The 20,191-nt window shown below is 35.8% G+C and overlaps 2 protein-coding genes across 2 annotated transcripts in view; one reads left to right on the top strand and one right to left on the bottom strand.

The window, feature by feature from the left end:
* Positions 1-3,723: 3,723 nt before the first annotated feature.
* Positions 3,724-7,904, bottom strand: tnfsf18 (TNF superfamily member 18). Its single transcript, XM_016295259.1, has 3 exons — positions 7,713-7,904; positions 4,449-4,512; positions 3,724-4,073 (listed from the first exon to the last, which is right to left on the bottom strand). The coding sequence occupies exons 1-3, from the start codon at positions 7,902-7,904 to the stop codon at positions 3,724-3,726; spliced, it is 606 nt and encodes a 201-aa protein (XP_016150745.1).
* A 6,107-nt stretch (positions 7,905-14,011) lies between these two features.
* ppap2d (phosphatidic acid phosphatase type 2D) overlaps positions 14,012-20,191 on the top strand; it is a 42,725-nt gene continuing 36,545 nt past the window's right edge. Inside the window, exon 1 of the mRNA XM_016295298.1 lies at positions 14,012-14,633. Coding sequence (XP_016150784.1) covers positions 14,444-14,633 — 190 coding nt within the window. The 5' untranslated portion in view covers positions 14,012-14,443. The remainder of the gene's footprint in view (positions 14,634-20,191) is intronic.

The following is a 20,191-nucleotide window of genomic DNA, read 5'->3' on the forward strand; positions in this document are numbered from 1 at the left end:
TTTCTTTTCAGAAAGAGGGTCCCGCTATTGAGTCATCAAAACATGATGTCACAGTAGCACATAATGATGACACTATGGTTTCGAGATCTAGGAGATGCATGCCAGAACCATAGTATGGTTCAGTTTAGTGCCAGGTTACAATTAAATGAGATACAAACTTGAGATGATAATTGAACAAATGTCAATGCTGAAACCCACAGCTAACTAAAGATGTTTGCTGATGGATTCATGGAAATGAGTCACTGCTGTGAAATTGTGTTTCTGCCCCCTCACTCCCACCTCGACGGAAAGTCTTATCATTGTCTGTCTCGTTCTTGTAAGCATATCAGCCAGTCTACCACCAGTATAAATGAGTCATTACAATTAAAACAAAGCAAACAAATGCATAAGTTTTTGCTTTGCATAAAAGAGTGGAGAATGGCATAGTCCCTTTAAGAAAAAGTGCATTTAGTCAAACAGGGTTTTCAGTTAGGGCTGCTCGTGAGTGGAACTCCATCCCAACTTACTTAAACTTAAACTTAAATTTCAATACTTATGCTTCCTTTAAGTTTCACTTAAAGAAATGGATAATTGAGAGTCAGCATTGTCAACATTCATTTTGTAAATTAAACTCTGCTGCTGTCTTGTCCTTTTTGCTCTGCTAGTTTGAGATTTTTTTGTTATGTATATGAGGTTGTTTGGTTTAGGTCTGATTGAATGATTAGGGCTACTGTTACTTGTCTGTATGCTTACATTATCTTTGTTTGTATATTGATATTGTGATATTATTGATATATTATTTGTTATTTTGTTTGACAGTTGGATTGTGTGTATGAGTGAGCTGGTATTGATTTGTTGGTTTTGTGTATAGTATAATTTTAAGGCGGATGTTTTGTTTTTAGGAATAGTGTGGATGGTATATGTATTTTAGAGTATGTAAGTATTATGTATTGATTAATTCTTTACAATTTTACCATCAGTCCAAGGACTGCAGATGCAAAATAGCCTTCTGGCACATTGTGCATTTATGTATTGTTCATGTGCATTGTCCCTGTCAAATAAACCTGAAATAAAATAAATAAATAAAATAAATAAGACATTGGCAGAAAGTATGTAGTTGTTTAGTCCAACAATTGCCTTACACTGTATAAGCTTTTTTTTGTCAGATTATACCTATAATATACAGTCAGACCTGCAAAAAATGAGTAACTTTATTTGAAAGGAGATCTTAGGACAATAATATAACAACACATCAATTCAGCCATATTTAGTGAGTCCAAAACGTGACTTGGGTCTTTACAATGTCATAAGTCAGGACAATGTCATTAGTTTCCAGAGGTCTGTGGAGAAGATATATATCTTAATATATATATATATATATATATATATATATATATATATATATATATATATATATATATATAGACATAGACATATTTGACCAAATATATATAAAATATGTAAAATGACTTAAAATTAATATAAAAAGCACAATAATATTACTAAAACTTAAAAAAGGAAATCTGAAAAGAGAACTGATGATAAAAATAAAATAACACTTGTCCAAGTCAGACATTTAGAGGTCGGTAGCATATTTTTATTTATTTTGGCAAATGAGGATTTATTTATTTATTCTATTATTATTCACGATTGTCCACAAATGTCCAACTAATGACCTCATAGGCATCATATGATGTAATAATTTCAGTTGAAATATTAACCCTCTACATTAATTAACCTTTCAAACCAGTGGCATCTGCATACAAAGAAGCTAGAGATTTTCTCAGAATTACTTTCACTTTTCTGAGCAATTTGTGAATTGACTTTTAACCAGCTGGTGTCAAGATAGTTTTAGTGAGTGTATGAAGTCAGCTTCAGAGTATCTACAAGTGTTGTTCATTACATTAACATGATCCAGTTACATTTGACTGTCATAAAGTAGCACTTTTTTCCTTCATTCTCATATAGTCTTCATTATAAATTATATGCCTGTCCTAAAAGAGTATACTATTGTTTTAGAATTAGGAAAGTTCTTTTCTGTGAAATGTTTTGTTTGAACAGGTCTTTTGTTTAAAGAAATGCCACTTGGTTTGATATTTGTTCTCTAATTGAATCAAATGACTTTCATAGACTTTTAAGTACGCTGTATAATCAACAGCCATAAATACAGATAAATATGACAAAAATAAGAAATAAAAAAAACAAACAAACAATAAAACACACACACATAAACATTGTATATACACTTTCAGTGGCTTGCCACTCTTAATATACCACCTGACCAATGACATCCTTGTTGGCGAAAACTTGGAAATAGCATACAGACAAATAAAGGTGCTTCAAAGGTTCTTCACTGCCACAGAAGAACCATTTTTGGCTCCACAAAGAACCATTCAGTCAAAGCTTCTTTAAAGAACCATCTCTTTCTTACCTTTCTATAATCTGAAGAACCTTCTTTCGCCACAAAGAACCTTGGTTCTTCAGATGTTAAAGGTTCTTTATGGAACCATTTAGACAAAAATGGTTCTTCTATGGCATCGTGAAGCACCTTTATTTTTAAGAGTGTATAGTAGCATACTACTCTCTGCCATATTAGTTCATCCAGATATGGAAATTCTGTCATCGAGGTTGTTCGAAACCTGTATGAGTTTATTTCTTCTGAACACAAAAGAAGATATTTTTAAGGAATGTGGGTAACCAAACAATTTTTGGTCCCCATTGACTTCCATAGTATGGAATAAAACACTGTGGTAGTCAATGGGGACAAGCAACCCGCATTCTTCAAAATATCTTTTATATTCAACAGAAGATACAAACTCATTCAGGTTTGGAACAACTTGAGGGTGAGTAAATGATGACAGCATTTTCATTTTTGGTTGAATCATCACCTGTAATACTTGTAGTATGCAAGTCTGCCATTCTGAATTCAGCCTTAGTTTTTTGCTTTGTTGAAGGGAGGTATTCTGATACTTTCCTTTGTGTGCACTTGGCCCTTTGCTAAGTCCCCACCTTTGCTGCAACTAGCAGCTGTCGCTGATCTGCCATTTGAGAACAGCTCTTGCTATTTTCTATTTCTGTGGTCGTTTTGTGTGTTTGGCTAGTTTCAAGAAATTGCAGAAATTATCCAGATATATTGCTGTTGAGGAGCTTAAAATAGTGACACAAGATACCAAAAGAGAAAACAAGCAGTGTTTGTTGCCCTTTCTCTTTAAAGAAACCTTGACATGTTCATGCTGCAGAAATGGTGTGTTGATTATAATTATAAACATGTTTAGCATCCGTAAGGAGACCTGCTAAATGAATGTTACTAACTTAATCTAATTTAATTTTCTGTTGACTCAGGTGTTGTAGTGTGGACTAAGGTATTCACAAAAGCAAAGTGAGTGAGTTGAAGGAACATTTGGAGCAGTTCAGGGCTTCAGCAAAGGGTCAGTTTCACACAAATATATATACATACATGTATATAAAGTGCATCAATAGGGTGCCAATTTTACATTGGTAACAATCAGAATTCGGCCACACATGGAGATTCAGTGACACTTCATCCATTGAGTGGGGAGAAGCTTAAATATAGGCTAGTGCAATAAAGGCAGAGAGTTTTGGAGATGTCACTTAAAGAAACAAATAAAAAAAGCGAACATGTCGTACACTGCCTTCAGTGTGCACATCAAAACCCAGCAGATCAATGCAGAGGGAGTCCACATTCAATACTGTCACAAATCCATTTCAGTCTTTGATCTAGATTCAGGTTGAATTAATCTTGATCACACCCAGGTAGGTTTCAGTGTGAGAGATCTGGATTTTGGCTCTCGGCTGGCAGGTCACAGTTAGAGTATCTCCGCTAGCGAGGGAAATGCCTTTAGCCATGAAGACAGTTGAGAGTTTCGATCCATTGATAAGACCTTTTAAAATCACACGTCTTTGTTTTGATTCCAAAGTGATTGTATGGTTTGCTTTCTCATGAGAGGCGAGGGTAACCTGCAGATAGAGGAAATATTGGCCAAACTCGTTCACCAACAGCTGTTCCTGTCCTTTGATAAAAACCTCACGCACTGTTTTCCACTGGAGTTTCTCCACCATGTCTGAGTCTTTCCCTGTGAACAAGTAGACAGAAAAGTCAGGCTAAAAAAAGTAAATAAATGCTGTTCTTTTGAATGTTCTATTCATCAAAGAATCCTGAAAAAAGATGCGTCACAGTTTCTACAAAATATAAAGCAGCACAACTGTTTTCAACATTGATAATAATAAGAAATGTTTCTAGAGCAGCAAATCAGCATATTAGAATGATTTCTGAAGGATCATGTGACACTGAAGACTGGGGTATATTTCTTATATTTTGCTGTATAATGACAAGATATTGATATATTTTAAACTACTTGGAATTAAGTATCCAAATAGTTCCTGTGGCTAAACGGAATACACATAAGATGAACTCTTAAAAGTCTAAAAGGTAAAAAATTCGGACTTACAGTCTGGTGAAAATTCCATTAGAGGAATTTCTTTGTGCTGAGGTTGGTCGAATTTTTCTTGATCCTGCTGGAGCAAAAAGAATGAGGTAATATCAAGGCTTTTAATCTTTCTCACATTGTCTACAGTAAAATATAGCCTAGTACAAATGTAGTTAAAATATAGTAAGCAAAACTAAGAAAGGACTTTGAATGTGTTGCCTGAAATTTCAAGAAGTTTGTAAAAAACCTTGAGCATTAAGCATTTATACAGAATTTAAGATTTCATAGATAAATAGATACTGTACTGTAGATAGACGTTACTAAGGTGTCTTAATTGCAAGACAGTTTGCTAAGTTGTTTCTAGGCAGGCCCGTAACCAGCTATGAGGCCACCGAGGTCCGGACCTCTGTAAATTTTTCATGTTCAAAAATAAAATGTGTTCTTTGAATGACTAATTTGCTGTTAAACTCCTCTTATGAATGCCTGCATGACATGTATAGTTCAGTTTAGACAGTTTGCAAGAATGTTTAGCGTCCGTGGTATGAAAATTATCGCTGCGAGACGCTGACGGAGTGAACGAGGCTTGAGACAGTTGTGAGGGCGTTTTTGGACTTGTCTTTTCCACTTAATTTAACACTTTAGAAAGATAATAAAGTATGAAGTTGCAGTTTAGAGTCAGCGATATCTTTATCTTATCTTATTTGCAAAAGATCGGAAATAATTTTGGTTTATTTTGAGTTTGTTTTAGTATCAATGTCTGGCAACACTGCACCGGCACTTAAACTGAAAGCAATCAAAAAAGCCCATGGACAGGTTTTTGCTGACAGGATACGACATTCGGTAAGGGAAACGCAAAAATGATCATGATTTTGTCTGTCATAAACGTTATCAACGCTGTCAAAAACAATAGCATTTACCACTAGTACACACAGATCTGTAGAACAAGTAGATTACAGAATGAATAATGCAAAAACTAGCATGAAGAAGTCTATGCCATCATTGCCATGTCATTCAGTATAGCTACATTTTCACAAATCATGCTATAAACTTTCATAAGAGCACTAGACAAAGTTATTAACCCCCCCCCCCCACCCCCCCCCCCCCCCCTCCCTCTGGTAGTCACTCGGGCACTGCCAAGTATGTTGTTCAGCTCATTCCAGTCCAATTTATCTTTCCCCTTTAGTTCTTTTTTTTCCAAACATGCAACAAACTGCAATATGCAGCGCTTCTGATGTCAGACAAGCAGAATGAAAAACATTATCAGGGAAGAGGAGGGGTTGTGGAGTGGCATTTCCCCTCAGTGGAATTATGTCATTAAGTCTTCTTTTGCTGTTCTGTGGTTGCTGGTTTGCCTTCACCACTCCAATATGTCTACATCTACTTGTTTCGCGCATGTGTGTGTGTGTGTGTGGAAAAAAAACATTTCAAGAGAAAGTATAGTTTCAGACCTAAACCAATTTCGTTTTCAAACATCAGAATCAAGCTCTCATATCTTATAGGTGTTACTTTTGAATGAAACCACCAGTTAACCTTTCTAACACTATCACATCCTAATCTTCAGAAAGTTACCCAAAAATATAATTTCTTTATGTTTTTTGACTGAGCACAACTAGAATACTAGAGTAGTTTCATGCCATATCTGTGACAAAACTGTGACTCAGAAATGATGGCAAAGTGGAATTGCGTCAGATGCTGATTTGTATCAATAGAGAGTTTCATTTCTTATTTTCTGAATTGCGCATGCACGTGTTTTGACACGTTCATGTGGTAACCATAAAATTCAACCTTCCAACTGGCATGATATCATGGCTAATTACTCTACACTGTTCAGATAAAAAAAAGCATCTTCTAAAAAGTCAGATCGCTCCACTGTGCTGGAAAGAGAGGTGATGATTGATAGTGATATCTACAATATTGATACTGAGTTTCCACATTGGCACTAAATGAGCTGTTTTCTTACTACATACAAATGACTCACTGTATTGCGTGGTCATTGCATGGTTACTTATTGTAAGAGAACAGATCTTTTTTATATAGAAATATCATAATGCTTTTTAAATAAATGGTAAAAATGACTAACTAAGTTTTGAAATGTCAGTCCTCAGTCAGGATACCTGCACATCCACTAGAACTTCATACACACTCTCAAAAATAAAACTTCCAAGGGATGCCATAGAAGAACCTCTTAGTCAACAGTTCCTAAAATAACTCTTGTTTTTTCTCTCTCTTAGTGTGAAGACCATTTAAAAAATCTGGAGATCCTTTTCCACTATAAAGAAACTGGAAAGGTTCTATGGCTGTCAAAGGGTTTTTGTACCACCATGAAGAACTTTTGTTTTTAAGAGTGCATCCATTAAAAATGACCAAAACATCATTGGTGGCCCAATTGAAGTAATTACAGTATATTTTATGATATGATATTATATATACTATTATATATTTTTTAAAAGTAACATGTTTTATTATTGGCATCCGTTTGTTCCATGAAGAACCTTCAACATCTATGGAAACTTTACATTCCCCACAAAGTTCTTTATAGTGGAAACAGCTTCTTTAGGTTATTTAAATGTTCTTTACACTTAAGAAAAAATTGTGTTTTTAGGAACTGTTTACTGAAAGGTTCTTTGAGGAACCCTAACCCTGCTAAACTTCCTTTTTAGAATGTTTGTTTTTAAGAGTGTAGTTACTAAAATTCAAATAGTATGTCACAATTTTCAGTGGGGTGCAAATAGCATCTGTAAATAAATGATATTTTTAATGATACGTTTATTTGAGCTTCTATATTTCAGTCTGCCCTGTCTGTAAATATAAGCACGTTGTGATTACACATATCTGCGTTCCCCTCATCTGCGGTCTTGAGTCAGCAGCCGCTGTGGTCTGAGTGTCCCACCAGTATACAGATACACAATACACAACAGAACCCGAAACAATGTAACCAGTTCATACAATACAATACCAGTTTGAACAAACTTGCCTGAATGTCTCTTCATTTTAATGGAAGGTTTAAACATACGCATACTGTACATGAAGTAAACACAGCTGCAATCTACACTAATGGTTCAATAAAGATTCCAAAAGTTGGTTTTCACAGCGGTTCCTCAAAGAACCTTTCAGTGAACCATTTTTTCTTAGTGTGAAGAATATTAACATTCTAAACAACCTTTTATTTTCGTTATAAAGAACCAATGGAAACGTTCCATGGATGGTAAAGTTTCCTCAAGGAATTATCAATGCCAGTAAAGAAGCTTTATTTTTAAGAGTGTAGATTACAGATCCCAACCATACCTGCTGTTTACTAGTAGCTGGCGATTCTCTGTGGATGAAGTGGAGAGTTATTGATGTGGCCAAGCCTAGAGTGAGCAGGGTGGCCCAAACAAGCAATCCCCGGATCAGTCTCCTCTGATGGGCCAAAGCAACTCCCCCTCCTCCACCCCTGTCACCCGTTTTATCACTCCAGTAGTCGGCAGATAGAGACATGATGCCCGACAGCCTCAGTGCAGGGCAAGTGTGACAGACGAGTGAGCAAACTGAGACGAAAACACTGTCGAGTTCACGACTAATAATGTAGAATGAGCGTGGCCTCCACTTCTCGTCTTCTGGTTGGCCCGTAGACAAACCTCAGAATGTGTCAAGCTTCCTGTATGATGTCTTGTGTTCCTGTTTAAAGTTTCTCAGCAGATGTCCAAGTGGAGTGCTTGTAGTGTACTTTCCCCTAAAGCATGGGTGAAGTGCAATATGAAACACCTCTCATCTGGGCAGTATCAGCCCTCCTACTCGCTGTCAACCGGAGGGAAGCAGGTGTCACAGTCCCTTTAATAGACTGCTGGGAGTTTTTACGCTACAAAACCATCACATTCTGTAGACCACATGTGACGCACTACATGAGACCTGAACTAAGGCACATACTGTGCTGTTGTGTACAGGTGTAGGTTTCGTTTTTTTCTTGCCGTAACTTATTTAGTGGCCAAAGTGAGCTTGTTCTGACATGTTCAGAACATAAGGAAGGTAGCCACCACATTTACCACACTGCATTAGACCAGTACTAAGCTCTATGTGCCATGTTTATTTTTTTATGTTTAGTTATTCTGATTCAACATGTTCTGACATGTGGTAGCAACAGAATAAACAGATAACTTAGATAAATTAATAAGACATTGTAGAAAATGTGACTGGATGAAACATAAAAACATGTCCAAGATATATTTCACCTTAAAACTGAAATAACAATAAATAAATAATGAAGAGATAAAGAGAAATGATATCCACACTACCGTTGGGGGTCAGTAAGATTTTTTGATGTTCTTGAAAGAAGCCTCCTATGTTCACCAAGGCTGCATTTATTTGACCAAACATACAGTAAGAACAGTATTACTGTGAAATATTATTACAATTTATGACAACTAGTTTCTGTTTGAATATGTATTAAAATGTAATTTATTCCTGTGATGCAAAGCTGAATTTTGAGCATATTTACTCCAGTCTCCAGTGTTACATGATCCTTCAGAAATCATTCTAATATGCTGCTCACGAAACATGTATTATTTTTATCAGTGGTAAACTGTGGTAAGTGTGGCTTAATAATTTTTATCAGGATGACATCATTTTTTGAGCATTCTCTGATAAGTTCAAAAGAACAGTATTTAATGGAAATATTTTGTTACACATATTTTTACAATGATGATTTTTTTTCTAATTATCGAGAAATATTGTAATGGGATTTTTTTGCATTACATTGAGAGAGAAAGACATACTTAAAAATGTTAATAGTTTTAAAAAATACAAAGATTTGTCCCGTTTCTTGTTATTTTGAGGTGTAAAATGAGCTAGTTACATTCTTGACAGGTTTTGTGACATCCACTCTAATATGGTTACTATTAGACAAAGCTATCTATATTTGCACTTTTGACACTTATGACCGTTTTATTAAAAATATGTGCAAAAAACACGCATGTAACCTGTGTGTGATTTCACATCTGAAGATATGACCCAGTTGTGGTTTCCCTTATGTGACCCAGAATCATGCAGAAAGCCTAATTATGAAAAATAATGGAAAATGATTAGTAACAAAGAATCTCTCCTGACCCCCTTTCAGCTTCTCCTCTTCAGAATTCATTCATTTATGTCATGTAATCATGAGTAATCAAGCAAACCAACCAAAACGTTTAAAGTAACATAAATATACAATTCAGTATCAGAAAATGAAGTGTGTGTGTGTGTGTGTGTGTGTGTGTGTTGTATATGTCATGTCCTGTACATACCGTAAGCTCCGGTCTGTGGTCTACCTGTGAAAGTTTAATGCCACACATGCTCTGTACGAATGACTCTTGCTATTTGTCATCAGCCAGATAAAGTGTTTCATGACACCTGCAGACAAAATAATAAACTAATAAACCACAAAGTGAGAAATGATGAAATACCAACACTTTCCAAAGCCACAATAGATTTTCCCAACTTTTAAGGCCTTGGGTGAGATAATAAATCAATGAAGAAGAAAATCAAAAGAGGAACCTTGCTGTTCAGATGTGTTTAATTGAGAGGAACCGAAAAAGACACAGAGGCACATTTCAAAGATTAGGTAATATATCTGGGGCGAGTGAGGTTGGTGACTGGTCAGTCTTGTGGGTGGATCCTTTGCCTCACTAGAGGAAGTTCAGAGCTTACAAAGAAAAAAAACACCTGAGATGTGTGGGGACGTGATGGGAAAGTTATATTTGGTGAAAATGGTCGTTTGTCTATGACTGACGTTTCTCTCTCCTACTCAGTTTCCATCCTTTACCAACTGACCGTGTTGACAGCATAACTACATAACTTCATAACGTATAAGCTTATAAAGGTCCAGAAAGAACCCTTGAGTGAATCATTAAAAAAAAAAAATCTTGAACATTTGAATAATCTTAAGAACCTTCTTCCGTTCTGAAGAAACTTTTATGGAATGGAAAAGTTCCATGTATGTTAAAGATTCTTCATGGAACCAAAGATGCCAATAAAGAACCTTAATTTTTAAGAGAGTACAGGTCACTACTTTGAAAGGCTTTCAGAGGAACAACTAAAAATGTGTGTATTATATGAAATAAAGCCCATGGGGATTTTGAAGGTGAGACTCTGTACAATGTCAAAGTGTGACATTAATCCAGCTCAGGATGGATTTGCTGCTGTCATTTTAATACGGCTCACAATAAAGAGACACAACCATCTATTCACTTCATTGGACTGTGGGACTGAATCTTTTAACAAGTATCAGATAAACATCCCTTTGTCAAAACATCATTTTACATATAATTTCCACTTTCAAACACACACACACAGAGGCTTGTTTTTATGGTTTATGGGGACTCTCCATAGGCGTAATGGCTTTTATACAGTACAAATCGTATTTTCTATTGCCCTACACCAACCCTACCCCTAAACCTACCCCTCACAGGAAACTTTCTGCATTTTTAGATTTTCAAAAAAACTCATTCTGAATTATTTATAAGCCTTTTGAATTACGGGGACACTGAAAATGTCCTCATAAATCACCTTCTCGTTGTAATACCTATGTCATACCCATGTTATTATACAAATTTGTGTCCTCATAAACCACATAAACATGCACACACACACACACACACACACACACGCACACACACACCGGTGAATACAGAAGTGGTCCATTGTAACCAGACTTTTTGTTGTTGTTGACTGACATCATACAATCTTGTCCATATTTTGGATAAAGCCTACAGGATAATGGCCAACAACAGTCCACTTGGACAGGAATAATATTTTATTTTAACTTATTATTTTTTTCTGTGTACTGGAAACGTCTGACACCTAGACAAACTTATTTTGTGTGCAAGCATGCTTAGTAATATCTCGTTTTGATTCTGAAACAAATGGTTGTTTGTCTCCACCTACAGGTCTTAAAACTTTCTACACTTTATGTGATGTTCTGTATGTGCTGTGAGGATTCAGTGAAACAGACATTACTGGAATGAAAGGGACTATCTAGATAAGCTCCATAAAAATGTTAGTTGATCCACACCACAAAGTTGTTGTTTTTTTAGAGAAAACAGCATTTCTTTCAGTTTTGTTTTCATATTAAGCAAAAACACTTTGTCTAAGCACAGTTGGTGATAGTAAACCGTGTACAGTTGGAACACTTTTTTGTTTTTTTACATTAACACACAAAAGCTAACGTAAAAACATGCAATTTATTCGTGTGATGTTTCTTTAATTTGTCTACTAAACAAATTATGGTCAATAATACCTAAGTATGTCATATTTTACAGTTAGTTAATAAAGACAAGGAATACTTTTGTTCTAATTGTACCCATGCCAAGTATAGTTAAAAACAGTACTCTACATTTTTTAAGTAGCCTAACTAACTCATTTCAAATATCATAATGTCTTATATAATTAATTATATATTTTACATATTATATATTATACATAATTATAATATTATATATAATTATAATGTCTTATATAATGTCTTATATAATTATATAATTATAATGTCTAAAGATACCGTTCTACAAAAAAATATATAATTATTTTATTTTAGCTTTTCGTTTTATTCCTGTTCTTTATTATAATTAGCAGAACATCTATTAGAATGACATTTTCTGCTATTCAATAGCCCACAATTCATCGGTAAATCACTGAACAATTAAGATTAAGTAATAGTAATATTAAAGACTTAAAAACCAGCTCATTGTACAACCGTAAAACAAAGGAAATCATTCCCTTAGTCAGTGAATAATTCGCCCATGGTCGTCTGTAACTTCAGCATTTATTCACTGTTGGTGTGAATGGGGTTTGAGAGTTGCACAGAAGACTGTGTTGGATTGGATGAGAAATGTCATTGTTAAAACACTCAGCAGATGGCAATATTTCACAATTCTCCAAAGTTCACCAGACCTGCAAATAATTGAAAACCTCGAACAAATGTCTTCAAGAAGCCCCTGCAGAGAGGCCCAAAACTCTACTCTATTTGTGTGATATTACTTGTTCTTTATTTTTTTTACATTAAATATTAGCCTATATTATTGTAATCGATGGTGTAAGTACTGTGAAAGGAGTGTGAAGGACAAGGTCTGACAGGTTTTCTTCACGGCCTCCATTTAATGAAAAAGAAAAAAAATATCAGCTGATTAGTATTTTAGATTGGTTGGAGCTGAAAGACAGGGAGAGGCAACAATTGCTGGTTTCATAAGAAATGAGGCAAGAAGAGAGGAAGAAGGAGAAAGACTGTGAATCAATTCCTAGGGGACTGCCTAGCTAGACAGCATTTCACGAGTTTGCCTGCCCATCCAGTCATGATTGTTAATGGTAAAAAAAAACTTGGCTTGCTGTCCTCAACAGAGGCTCGAACCCGAGGCTCTGAGTTTAACCCCCCATTGTGGTACTACAGTACATAGTATAGGAGAATAACAGAAATAGAGGGGGAGATGGGGAGGTGGAGGGATGCTGGAATAATTGTTGCTGGGACGGCACAATAAGTGCTGCTTATATAGGTTCAAAATAATGATTGACAGGACTCAATGATTAGGCTCCTCAAGAACCTACATTTGGAACTTTCGCATCAGAATTGTTTACACTGGACACATGCGCCAGAAAATAGTTCTACATGATTTAACAGCTCAACAACGTCCAAGCCACATTAATAGAAAAAAGATTTAGAAACAACATAGCAGTTATAGCAGTTTAGTAACAGTTAAATTATAGGATAATTAAAGGTGTGGTCCAATTTATAGCTGTTTTTCAGTGGGTAAAATTTTGTCAATTTAGACAAAAAAACATTTCAGGTTCAAATTTATCATGTGGATGCGTTGACGAGCAGAAAGAAAGTGTTAGAAGATATTAAGCAGACAGTCTACTAATACTCTACTAACTGCTAATTGACATGTAGTTCCAAAGTTACTTACTGTTAATAGAATGTCTAAAGTGGACTATCGAAATAAAGTTTTACCTTAATAAAACATAGAAAGATTGGTAACCGCAGTCAGAAGAGAAAACATTGTCAAATTTCCCGCACTCCATCAGCCGCTGAAACACTGCAGTGCAGTTGTAACTAGTTGTAATTTGATGCAAAGGTAGGCCTATAGGAAGTAAAGTTTTACAAATGTACATTTTTGAATATAATAAACTTTGCAGTATTTATGCTGATGGCCATTGAAACGCGTCATCACATTTGCCTGCGAAATTTAATTAATGTGACTGCTCATTTCGCATGCGCCGTCACCTTTGTACAAAAAAAAGAAAAAGGAATCAACGAATCAACAAACAATATGGCGGTCAACTTGAGGATCCAAGCTGAGCAACAGATTGCTCAATAACACTGACTAAATGAGATTATCATAGTTTATGATAAAAACTGTACTTGTTTTAAACTATTTAAGTTATAAAGTCTAATTGTTCAATATTGTGTCATAAGACAATTTTGGTTGCAAGATCAACCTCACCAAACTGCGCACCAGAAAATATTTCCCTAAGTAGGCAGCGTGCAAGTTTAAACGTCAAAATGCTGTCTGGGTAGGCAGCTCACTAGGTTTTGAGACAGAACCAAAGAGGGCGGAGGAATAACACTAATACCCACAAATCAAAACGCGATCCGCTTCAAGTTTTCTCTCGGTTGCAGAAAGAAAGAAGTTTGACATGAAGAGTAGAAGTCATAGAGGATGACAAACTTTTGACTGACAGATGTTTTCAGGAATGTGTTTTTCTCCATCATGTCCAGAAGATGATGGCCAAACTGCAGCTGAAACTTTTTCATAAGTGCTGGGGAAAGGAGTTTTCATGTAAGAGAGAGCGGACCAGGGTCCCCGTACAAGTCCGTTCGCTTTATTAGTTAAGACTTGTGTATATTTCTGTATTTATCATCAACACGTGCGCTTGTACGTGTTGTGACACTTACTGGATTTTAACGTAAAACTTTCAGAAGATTCAAAACTTAAACTCAGTTTTGTTCCTAACCTGTCAAATTGGCTTTATTGGCACAATCTCCGGTAATAATATTGAATTGAACGGACATCATGCAGAAGCTGAATTCGGTAAACAGTCACGCGGAGCTCCAGCAGCGGCTGGCGGATCACGGCGGATCCGGGGACACGGCGAGGGAGAACGGCACCAAACACATCCCGACTCCCGCGGAACCGGTGGATACGGTGCAGTGCTCCAGCAGAAAGATGCTGGTCGGGCTGGACATCCTCTGTCTGCTCGTGGGTAAGAGAAAGAAAGTTGGGTGACACGTTGTAGTAACTTATGATGTTAATGACATATAATGCTATGTTATTATTTTATTTGCAAGATAAATTATGAAATGTCAGCAAAACTTGTACTGGGTTGAACTTTAAAAGTATTAACAACCATGATGCTTTGCAAGTCAAAACATAGTTTCATGACATTTCTATTAGTTCGTTCGTGATCATTTATTTAGCATTATATAATGTAGTAATAATGAAGGTTATTGAAAATGCTGCCAAGCTGAAGTGTTTTTTTCCACCCCCTCCCCTCAAAGAAAACAAGTTTAAAACACCACAACAGATTTATTTGCAGGTTGTGGAACATCAACTTCATCTGTTTTCCTCATAACAAAAAAACTTTCTGACAGTTCTCCACAAAAGATATTGATGTTTTACTGCTGTGCCAAAACTTGACATGGGATCAAGATTTCAAAAGTTGCTCCATCCAAATAATCCTCTCAAAAGCCAAATCAGAGCTTAGGAGAGGAAAATAATCAGTTCATAACCTCTGTGCACGTGGTGTGTGTGTCTTGAGTTTAGAGTTGGCAGGAAAGTTTGTCCTGGGAAATTCAGCCGTATCTATGGAAACAAGCAGTTCTCCAGAGAAAAGTGAAACTGCTTTTTCAGATGACTTGAACTGCATGTGTTGTTTACTTCGTTTGGGCTATACTTTATTGTAGCTTTCATTAAAACAGTATTAGTTTCACTGTAAAAAGATTGTTCCTGCTCCTACCTGATCCAACACATATTTATTTATTTTTGTAGTCAAGATGATTATACCAAATAAAATTATATTTTGGTCTTTTAATATTTTTAAATGAACCCGGTTAATGTAGATCTCAACGTTTTTTTCATTCTGATATTTTCATATAAATATTTGCACAGACTACACACCGAAAAACGTTTCAACTAAGTATTTTTGCCTTGTTTTCCATCACAAATATTATCTAAACATTCATAAATCAAGATGCGTTTACTTGAGAAGCAAAATGACTTAAAATATTAAGACTTGTTTTGTTTATTAAAAATGGTAACATTTTGAGGGTTTTTGCTTAAAACAAACAAACAATCTGCAAGAAACATAATCTTGTTTTGCCTTTTTTACCTTTGTTTTCTTACCCCATTGGCAGACAATATTTTAAGTCATTTTACTTCTCAAGTAAATGCATCTTGATTCGTAAATGTTTAGATATTTCGGCTATACTAAAAAACAAGACAAACATTTCACATTATATAAGTTTGTTTATGACTTGTTAATGAATGTTATTATGAAGTGTAAAGTTTCCCTGCCACTTCCCAAAGACTTTTCATCCCTACAAATCCTAGCAAAATGCTGCTTTCTGCAATGCTGCTAGTAAAATTAGTGCACACCCTATCGGTTTAATGTGTCACAACAACATTCACAACATGGATGAGGGGATAAACACTTCAATTATGTTTTTTTGTCATTGCTTTTGGTGTGCCAAATACAGTAGAACCTGTCCAGGCAGACAGACAGGTTACAGTTCACCAGCTTCACTGTGTGGATCACTCACATGAGACCTGCTTTAGGCCTCCAGGTAAAAGTCCTCATCCCGCAGAATCTGTTTTTAGAAACGTGTCTGGTTCCTGCTTGAGGTTTATAGAGGAAATGGCCTCCTTTGATTTCGGATGACTGTCACTTTCTGCCTTATGACGTTACAGCCATGCACTCAGCAGTTTTGTTAGTTTTGTTAGTACTTATAACCTTCTGATGACAGACTGGAGAAAGTCAAGTGTAAGCAGAGAGGAACTGTGCTGTGGGATGAGGCATGACGTGATAAAGGATGGGGGTGTTTGCGATTGCTTATTTTGGTTAACATTGCACACGCATTTCCCTCTTTTAATCTACATGGAGCTTGTGTGACTTCCTCCTAACAATTGTGTGTCAACTGTAAAAACATTCAGAGCCACATGATGCAGCTCATTTGTGCTGTATTCATCTGAAGTATTGAAATGCCGCATTTTAGTACCCTTGTGAAAAGAAGTACACTTGGGCATTTGATATGAGTTTGAACTGAATGTTATGTTTTCAGACATGTCATTGACCCTTCGCAAAGACCCCCCCCCCACCCCCTTTAGTTACTGTTGCTATGTCCGACAAGCAATGTCGTGCTCACGCCACACATCATGTTCTCACGCAGGGAAAAATATATTGTGGAGCAAAGAGGAAACGGACAACATGCCAACAGACAAGACAGAGCAGGATACTAAAGTCTCAGCTTTAAAATGTTGTCATGTTATAAGAAATTCAATTAATAAATACTGTTTTGTGGCTCTTTAATGTGTTGTGGGACAGATCGCTGTTGCGCCTCAGTTCAAGCGGCATGTTAACCGAACGTCTTTTTTCTTTACTTAAAGCACAAAATAAACATGAATGAACGCAGAAAGACGTCAGTACACACCATTTTTCAAGTTTAAGTCCACCAAAGTTAATCTACTCTCCTGTCTGATTTGCTTGTCGGAAAATAATGGTGGATTCTGTGTTATGATTGGTCAGATCGCCTGTCAATCAAACTCCCTGCAAAGGGTCAATTGCATTGCAGTTTAATGAAAATGTATTGCAGTTTAATTTATATTTAGAAAGTGCTTTTTGAACCACTTAAGTAGGACTGAAGTACATATTTAATTTCTTAATTACTTCTATTGTCTTGATAGTTCACCCAAAAACTCTGTTATGAATTACTCATGTCGTTCCAAACACGTAAAACCTTTATTCATCATCAGAACATAAATTAAGATATTTTTGGTGAAATCCGAGAGCTTTCTGACCCTCCATAGACAGCAATGCAACTATCACGTTTAAAGCTCAAAAAGGTAGTAAGCACACCCATGACACTTCATGGTACTCTTGTGAACGTGCATGGAAGACTGACACGGAAGATAAGAAATTCTTGAATAAAGTTATTATTTTTGTTTTCTTTGCATACAAATATTATTCTTCATAGCTTCATAACATTATGGTCAAACCACTGATGATACATGGACTATTTTAACGATGTCCTTACTTCCTTTTTATGGACCTTGCATGTGGTAGTTGCATTGCTGTCTATGCAGAGTCAGAAAGCTCTCGGATTTCATCAAAAATATCTTAATTTGTGTTCCGAAGAAGAACGAAGGTTTTACGGGTTTGGAACGACATGAGGGGAATTTTCATTTTTGGGCAAACTATCCCTTTAAATTCAAATGCTGGATGTACTGACAAGCACTTATGGTAAACTAAAATGTACTTTAGTGTCATTTCTATCTATATTTATTTAAATATATTATTCATTATTTATAATGATGAAGGTTCAGTTTTGTAAATATTGTGTAAACATTAATTACATATTATTTGATTAATTTAATAATTTATTTTAAGACTATTAATTAGGAATTTTACCAAAGTGTACTTTTTAAAAGTGTACTTAAGTGTGTTAAGAAGCATAGTCAAGAAAGTGGACTTTATTTCATTAATATGATCTTATCTACAATTACATTATGCTTTTAAGATTTGACATAAACTTCAAATTAACATTCAATACAATTAAGTGAGTTTCTTTTTCTCAAGGATATGTTGGATTGAGTAGTTAAATTCTCTGTTTGGTTTGACTAATAAAATGGATAGATATGTTTCTAAAATCTATGACTGCGACCTTTGACTGCACACAAGTTGAATTCTGCATACATCATGTTTATATGTTTCTTGGCAACCATGAACATATTTCAGAATTGATAATGATCTATATTATTTAGTTCGAAACTTGGCTCGTTAATATAGAATGTACAGTCATAGTTTGTGAGTTCATTGACTATTTCCAGTTTTATAATATAAAATGTATTGTACTGAGTAAAATCTGATTGGATGAACTATGTTCAAAGGTGCTGTAAAACAGCCAATAGAAACACACCTTTGACTGCACAACAGTTGAATTCTGCTGTATACTAATGCTGCAAGTTGTTTGGCAACAGTAAACAACCTACATTTAATGAATAGTATTTATTAGCATAATTTATTCTGCATTTTATTACCAGCATATGTGAATGTTTACTAAACATTGGTGGTGTTCATCGTATTACTCCTGGCTTACTGCGGTTGAAGCTTGAGACTATGGCAGGCTGAAGGATTGTAACTGATTTCAGTGTGTTGTTTTTCAGTAGTGAATAGGGTATTCATGCCATGGCATTCTGATCCAGTTTTAATAAGCCAACAAAGCTGGAATAAGAGCAGCTTTGATGGCGGATCTGTCGGAGAAACTCTTGCTGTGCATGTGAAAGTGAGCGCTGGCTACATCAGCAGAGGAAAACAACACTGCAGATTGTTTACAGACGCGCTCAGTCACACTGAGACGATCGATCACTCACTTGGCTCTGCTTCTCTGCAACTCTTTTGTCAGTACATTCCACTCGGCCAGACTGCGATACATAAGGAGGTTCTGGAGAAATGCTTGCCCTGGAGATATGCTTGAGTACCTGTGGTTTGAGCAGGTCAAAGGTGAAAGTGTGAAATAAAGGTCACAGGCATACCTGAGTGTGTGTTGTGAGAGAGCCTGCTGAAACAAGCACTACTGATTCCCTATCACCCTCTCCCACGATTTCACAATCCTCATATAGCAGTGAAATTGGAAGAAAAAAAAAGTTTAATATGTTGGACCAACTTATATGGTCGTAAATGGCTGCAGCTGTACTGTGCCAGATCTCGCTTTGAAACTAGAAAGGAAAGTTTGGCAAGATAAATATCGCATTTTGCCTCATCTGAAAGTAAACAACAACGTTTAAAAGGTTGTGAAGTTTGAAGGTCATATGCTTTACAGAAAAAAAGATGGATGGATAGATTTCTATAGCTGCTAGGTGTTTTTTAAAGTGTATTGTAAGAATATATATGTATATATATATATATATATATATATATATATAAAAATATAAAAAAAAGGATCACAGGGAAGGAGTGCAAGGCATACAGAGAAACTGCCCCTTCAGCAGCCCCTCACAAGAAAGAAAAACATGAAACGCTCATTAGAGGGAGGTGTACATTTCGTTTATAGCCAAGAACACGAGTCTGTAATTATTCTTTTATTTGTTAAGTTCATTATTCAGGAGTTTGGAAAAAGTGAAAAGGGGAGGAGGGTGGGGTTTAAATAAGGAGAAACAGCCCACTTAGTTGTCAGGGACCACAGAGGGAACAACAAGGGAAAAAAGACAAGAAATTGGGTTCTCATTTTTACAGAACGATATCGATTCTTAAATCCCAAGAATTGATTGGTCTAGCCTGTTTTCAGTTAATGGACGGAACATTAAAGGGCACTTCCCATCCAATAAATCGCAATAAGCATTGTGCATTGGTACTTTTAATATAAAACAAAGTCTCAGATTTCAAATTCTGTGCATTGTATTGCAGTATTCAAACAATAAATGCCGTTTGGCGCTATTTAATGTGGCGTGACAGATCGCCTCAGTTCAACAGCGCGTAGTGCACGTGAACTGATCATCTCCTCCACATTAATACCAGTTTCAGCACAAAATAAACATGACTAAACATCC

Source organism: Sinocyclocheilus grahami, unplaced genomic scaffold (assembly GCF_001515645.1).
Source record: "Sinocyclocheilus grahami isolate Dianchi unplaced genomic scaffold, SAMN03320097.WGS_v1.1 scaffold333.1, whole genome shotgun sequence".
In the NCBI taxonomy this organism is placed as follows: Eukaryota; Metazoa; Chordata; class Actinopteri; order Cypriniformes; family Cyprinidae; genus Sinocyclocheilus; species Sinocyclocheilus grahami.